We start from the raw sequence: 6,990 nt of genomic DNA on the forward strand, positions 1-6,990 counted from the left end.
AGCCAAATGGACTTAAAAGGGAAATATCTCCCCTAAAATCTGCTTACCTCTTCTTCTCTGTGGGTATAGAAAAGTAAGATTTAACTGTGGTGCCCAGTGTCGCATTTTTACTTCTCTGTTTAGCATGTTGGAAGTGTCTTGGGTATTCCAGAAGCTCAGGAAGGCTGCTGGCATGACTCTGGTGACTCCAGAAGTATTGAGGACCTTTCTAAGGTGGTTGGGGCCCCTGCCTCCTCTCTGTGTATTGTAGCTTCTGAGTGTAGCCTTTGATGTGCCTGATGCTGGGTAACTATGTGCAGCCTCCAAATTGGTCCCTTGCCTAAGGTGAGTAACTTTACTGCTGGATCGGGGTAAAGAATATTAGTTTTGTTTATTTCTTAGACTGCTCCTGAGGGGTGGGGTGGGGAGTGGGGATAAATCAATGTTTGGATAATTTAAATTCCAAGTCTGTAATCCTTATCCAGAACCATTATGATCAGATATATTTCAGAAATCAGAATTTTTTGGATTTTAGAAAGGCAGTACAGTGCATGTAGTCTTTTACATATACTCCCAGTGGGGCTTGAGGCAGCACCCCACAATTGAATACATTATTATTTTTTTATGGAAAACAGATGGATATTCACTATAAGTGGAAGAAATAAAGTCTATAAATAGCCTAACCTCAGTTCAAGTCATGTTTTGCTATCACATTAGCTTTGAAGAAAACAAACTTTCAGTTTTTAGAGCTCTTTGGATTTTAGGATTACCAACAAAAGATTGTGGACCTGTAATTATCATTGGCTTTGTATTTTTAATCAAATTGATCAAGGGAAAAGGCATGTTCTCATTGGATATTTCCTTGGAGGGGTTCTTTGATGAGGTATCATGCAGGTGATGGACTGCTGAATATTTTTTAAGACCTTTCTCTTTTTCATTCTTCTTCCTCTTCCTATTGGCAAAGATTTGTGCAGGTGTCTTTCCTTATAACGATTTTTCTTATAATACTCTTTTCTTCTAAATATGCACTCTGAGAGAACTGAAGAACCACGTACTAAAGAACATACATGTGACAAAGCCAACAAGTCCATAATGCAGGTATCCTATATTAATAAGAGCTCTCAACAACATAAGGACACATGTCAACAATTTCTAAACCACACCATGAAGTCACTACAGGTGAAGAAACTACCAACATGAGTTTCATTCCTTTGTCAATCCTCAGTCTTGGTGAACATCTTTGACTCCTCTAGTAGTTCAGTCCAAGGGCAAAAATTCAGCATCTCAGGCTACCAGGAGTGATTCAGTCTCCTGGGACATTTGTGAAACATGAGGATTCCTGGAGTCCCATACTTGGGGAATCAGAATTCTTAATCAGGGAAGCCAGGAATTTGCATGTTTAACAAGCTCTGCATAGGACTTTTTTGTTCCTTTTGATTTTTGAGCACCACTGCATGGAGGAAGGTCAAACTGCCACAGCTGCAGGTTTCCAAAGGCTGTAATCTGGACCTAGGTCACACCAGGTATCAGGGAACTGATTTGTCTCTTGGGACAAGGTTCTTTTTGTTTGGTTTGACCTGGGAGGAGAATGGAAGAGTAAAAGCACCTAGACATGCTTAGAAAGAAAAGAATCTATCAAAGGGAGGGTTGGAACATGGGGGCGGCAGTTTGATAGGGTTGCCAGATAAAATAAATACAGGACATCCTTATACTAAAACATTATTCATTGTTTATCTGGAATTTGAATTTAACTGGACATCTGTATTTTTATTTGCTAAATTTGGCAATGTTGAGTATTGATAAAACCACCTTCTCCCATGGGAGGCAAACCAGATGGCATATGTGTGCATGTTCCATGCCCAGAATCTATTTTTACCTGCCCTGGGTTAAATTTAAGACTGACTACTTATGTCATATTGAAACTGAAGCATTGAAATATTGAGTCTTGTCATCCTCTCTTTCTCATGTGTGTGTGCGCACGTGCAAAAACATACATACACACACACACACACACATATCCAAACATGGACTTTGGAAAACTATTTGTTGCCTTAAAATTTTTTATATTACATTATTGTGTTAGAGTTTTGGTTATTTTTTGTTTGTTATTGTTAAAGTAACATTGTCTCACTCTGTCTGGCATTTTTTTCTTGCTAACCATTCTTAATTCTTCTTCAATTGCAGATCTTTCTCCTGGCCTGCCCTCCATGTCGGGGAGCTATCGTTGTCTTCAAGTAAGAGAAAATTGTTTTTTGCTTGAACACCTTGGAATTGTACCATTTTGTCTCTGGACTTCCCAAAGGGACAAAGATCTGTGAGGGCCTACTGAAACAAGGAAATACTGTGTGTGGAGACCTGGCTTTTGTTAAGTCATGTCAAATCCTTTTTAGCAAATCCCCCCAGTGGGGTTGTATGGCTAAGGCATGCTCCCTTGGAAGGTTGCTGCCGTGATAAAATTTCTCTTGAGAGCATGCTAGGGGCCAGACAGCTTCCTTTCTCTTAAGAATCTTTGCTTTGTGAGCCTACTGCTCTACTGAGGATGTGGTTCTTCACATTGAAGGGCATTATTCTTATGTTTTTATGGGTTTTTTTTTCCCTAAAGTGCAAATTAAAGTGAGGAGAGAAAAATATCAACTATTGTAAGTTCTGGCTTTCATAAAAATAGCAAGCATCAAATTCATTAAAGTATATTGCAGGCAAATAGTGTTTCTCTGAAGGCAAGTTTACTTACATGAAATTATCAAAAGTCCCAGAACCCTCATTTTAACCATGAGTTGTGACCACCTCACTTATCAAACCTTTTATTAGAGTTGCTAATGAGAAGCTAAATCGACTAAATTAATTTCATCTCTTTTCTCCTTCCCTGACCCCCATTTTGGAGATGTTCCTGAGCAGTGAAATGGCCGCAAGCCAGAGGAAGGGAACAGAAAATAAAGAGCCAAGCAGATTCTTGGATAATTGAGAGTGGTGTAAATGGCTTTCTGATTTACTTAAGTCATTAAAGTGTTAGGTAGGGGAAAAAGGACCCCATTTCCTGCTTCAAATAGCTCCCTGAAATAGCCACTTAGTCTCTTGCCTTAGGTGAGTAACTTTCAGCTGGGTGAGGGATAATGGAACCTGATTTCATACATTTCTTACTTGGACAGCTTCTAAGGGAAAGGGGTATTTAACTCTGTTTTCCTCCCTTGATTTTCCAGAATTAACTCAATTATTCAGTGTAATGTTTTAAAAGTAACATTTATTGGTTTTATTTCATTATTATGAAAGTAACAATTCTCATGGAAAACACAGGGACACGTGAGGAAGAAACATGATCCATCCCTAATCCAAGCACCAAGAGATAATTTTGTTTATTGCCTTACTTTTCTTAATAAGCAGAGATCATATTGTCTATTGAGGTGTTTACTGTATCTTTTCTAAATTTAACTTGGTTTATTGATGTGTAGTCATAGACATGTGTAAATGCATAAGTAAGATTGCTTGGGTTTTTTTTTGTTTTTTTTTTGTAGTGGTCCTTTCTTTCCCCTTTTTGTCTTTAGCTCCTAGCTCTGCCTTTCCACACTATCCCTGTGTATTAGCAAAAACAGTATGTATCTTTTCACATTTTTCTCCATGTGCACAGATACACAGATGCACACACATACACACACACACACACTAGTTTTGGAATGTTTTCTTGTTCATTGTTTTACAGAAATAGAATATTATATATACTTTAATATATCTTGCTTTTTCATTCTACAATATCTCATAGAATTCTGTCACAGTCTATTGATGTAAACTCTTATTCTTTTATAATCGGTAAAATATTTCATGGATACACAATGATTTATTCAACTATTCCCCTATTAATGAACATTTACTTTCTTTGCATATTTCTGACACTACATTCAATGCTGAATCAACATGATTTTTCATACACCCTTATATACTGTTACTTTCAATTTAGATAGATATAGATGTAGGTAGAGGTATATAGATACATACGAATGTTTATATATAAATATATATATTAATAGATGTTGCCATATTGATTTACAAAAACAGGCTGTTATACTGAATTTTTTGCTTTTGTATGTAGTATGCGAGATTATTATTTTCTTCATATTCCTATCAGCAATAGGTGTTATGGTTCTTTTGTAATTTTGACAACCTAATGGATATAGTTTCTTGGCTACTGGTGAGTTTCAGTATTATCTCAATTTTTTGTCTAAGTAAATTTGTTCTTTGAATTGTCTATTTATATCATCTGCACATTTTCATATGGGTTGTTTATATTTTTCTTAATTTCTAAGTCCTCTTTGTATATTTTAGATTTTAGCCCTTTGTCTATCATTGTTGTTACAGATATCTTTCCCAAATATATTTATATTGACTTTGTTTTTTTTTAATTTTTAGTTTTTTAGTAGAGATTGGGTTTCACCATGTTGGCCAGCTGGTCTTAAACTACTGACCTCAAGTGATCTGCCCACCTCAGCCTCCCAAAGTGCTGGGATTACAGATGTGAGCTACTGCGCCCCACCTATATTGACTTTGTTGATGGAATATATTTCCATATAATTGTTTGCATTTTGATATTCAGATATGACTCTTCTCTTGTATAGCTTCTGGATTTCCAGTCTTGGGTAGTTGTCTTGAAGATAGATAACCAGTTGTGTTGGAATAATATATTAAATTATCCCTGTTTTCCCCTGTGACCTTTGCAGCTATTGAGTGTTTTGTATGCTAGGATCTACTTATGGATTCTCTATTGTTTCTTCTGTTTGTCTATTTGTGTATCCAAATCATATAGATTAGATTACATTAGACTTAAAAAAAAAAAATTTCTAGGGCCAGGTGCCGTGGCTTACGCCTACAATCCCAGCACTTTGGGAGGCCAAGGTGGGTGGATCACTTGAAGTCAGGAGTTCGAGACTAGCCTGGCTAACATAGTGAAACCTTGTCTTTACTAAAAATACAAAAATTAGCTGGATGTGGTGTCACATGCCTATAATCCCAGCTACTCGGGAGGGAAGAATCACTAGAACCCCAGAGGTGGAGGTTGTAGTGAGCCAGGATTGTGCCACTGCACTGCAGCCTGGGCGACAGAGTGAAACTCCATCTCAAAAAAAAAAAAATTTTTTTTTTCTTGGCTATTTGCTATCACTTTTTTGTACATACAAATTTTAAGATCATTTATATTCTCCTCTTCTCTTAAACCCTAGTGGAATTCTAGTTAGAATTGCATTAAGTGTATATTTCAATTTTTAAGTTATATGGCTCCTTTTATCTAAGAAATAGTATTTCTTTCCATCTGTTCACATCTTATGTGTTTTTATTAAATTTATGTTTTTCTTCATATCTGCTCTATATCTTTCTTGATGCATTTATTCCTCAAGAATTAACAGCTTTTCAGCCAGACACAGAGGCTCACGCCTGTAATCGCAGCACTTTGGGAGGCTCAGGTGGGCAGATTGCTTGAGCTCAGGAGTTTGAGACCATCCTGGACAACATGGTAAAACCCATCTCTATCCCACAAAAAAAAAAGAAGAGAAAAAGAATTAATAGCATTGCTTCCCTTACCCCTGCCCCATTATGACTGGAATATTTTTCACCTTTCCATTCCTAAGTGCTTTTTGCTAGAATAGGAAAGGATTGTTGATTTTTAAAAATATCTTTTATCTGGTTATCTTACCAAATTCTCTTGTTCTTATAAATTTTATTTTAGTTTTATCTCTTCTTTTCCATAGTCATATCAGTTATTTTATTTTCTTGTTGCATTTGCTAGAAATTCAGAGTTAAATAAAAATTGTGCTGGTAGGCTACTTTTGCCTAAAACTGATTTTAAATTGAAATATTTTCTGTGTTCATATTTGCTATTGCTATTTGTTAAATAGTCTATTATACTAAAATAGTTTTCACATTTATGTAGAGATTTAAAAATATTTATTTATTTATTTAGAGTTAGACAATGTCTTGCTTTGTTGCCAGGATAGTCTTGATCTCCTGACTTCAAGCAGTTCTCCTGCCTCGGCCTCCCAAAGAGTTGGGATTACAGGAGTGAGCCACTGTGCCCAGCCAAGATTTTTTAAAAAAAGGAATGGTAGCTGTATTTTATCTAATGCTTTTTCTACATCTATTAATCGTGTTGGGAGTTTTTCATTTAAATTTTTGATACAGTAAATTACATGGGTAGATTTTCTGGGTTTGAACTACTCTTACATTATTGAAATACACCCTGCTGATCATATTTTATTATTATTTTGATATATTGCTGCGTTCTATTTGTCAATATTTTATTTAGAATCTTGCTTCAATATTCCTGAGATTAAAGTCATGTTTTCCTTAGTGTTCTTCAAGTTTAAGGATTGAGGCCAGGTGCGGTGGTTCACACCTGTAATCCAACACTTTGGGAGGCCGAGGTAGAAGGATTGCTTGAGGCCAGGAGTTCGAGAGCAACCTGGACAACATACTGGGACTTTGTCTCAAAACAAAACAAACAAAACAAAAAAATTAAAATAAAAATTAGCAAAGCCTGGTGGTATGTGCCTGCAGTCCCAGCTTCTTGAGAGGCTGAGGCAGGAAGATCACTTGAGCCCAGGAGTTCGAGGCTGCAGTGAGCTATGATTGTGCTGCCAAACTCCAGCTTGAGCTACAGAGCAAGACTCTATCTCTTAAAGAAACCAAATTTAAGGATTAAAGTTATAGTAGCTATGTAAAATATACTGCAGATGCAGAATGTTCCTTCTTTTTCTCTTGCCTGGAATACTTTAATTACCATTAGAAATTATGTATCCTGGCCTGACTGTGGCTCACGCCTATAATCCCAGCACTTTGGGAGGCCAAGGTGGGCGGACCCCCTGAGGTCAGGAGTTCCCAGCCTGGCCAAAATCCCGTCTCTACTAAAAATACAAAAATTTGCTGGGCATGGTGGCAGGTGCCTATCGCCTATAATCCTAGCTACTCAGAGGCTGAGGCAGGAAAATCGCTTGAACTTGGGAAATGGAGGTTGCAGTGAGCCGAGATTGCACC

The 6,990-nt window shown here is 36.9% G+C and overlaps 1 protein-coding gene across 15 annotated transcripts in view; it reads left to right on the plus strand.

The window, feature by feature from the left end:
• Positions 1–6,990, plus strand: part of TMEM164 (transmembrane protein 164) — a 168,075-nt gene that overhangs the window by 63,417 nt on the left and 97,668 nt on the right. For 10 of the 15 annotated variants that reach the window (XM_017546501.2, XM_037744967.1, XM_037744969.1 and 7 more), the window contains one exon: positions 2,164–2,213. The exons of 3 other annotated variants lie outside the window; for them this stretch is intronic. In XM_017546501.2, coding sequence (XP_017401990.1) covers positions 2,164–2,213 — 50 coding nt within the window. Of the gene's footprint in view, positions 325–818; positions 823–2,163; positions 2,214–6,990 lie in introns of all 15 variants that reach the window. 2 more of the 15 variants (XM_037744971.1, XM_037744970.1) reach the window with 2 other exon arrangements.

Source organism: Cebus imitator, unplaced genomic scaffold, assembly GCF_001604975.1.
Source record: "Cebus imitator isolate Cc_AM_T3 unplaced genomic scaffold, Cebus_imitator-1.0 Scaffold189, whole genome shotgun sequence".
NCBI classification, from domain to species: Eukaryota; Metazoa; Chordata; class Mammalia; order Primates; family Cebidae; genus Cebus; species Cebus imitator.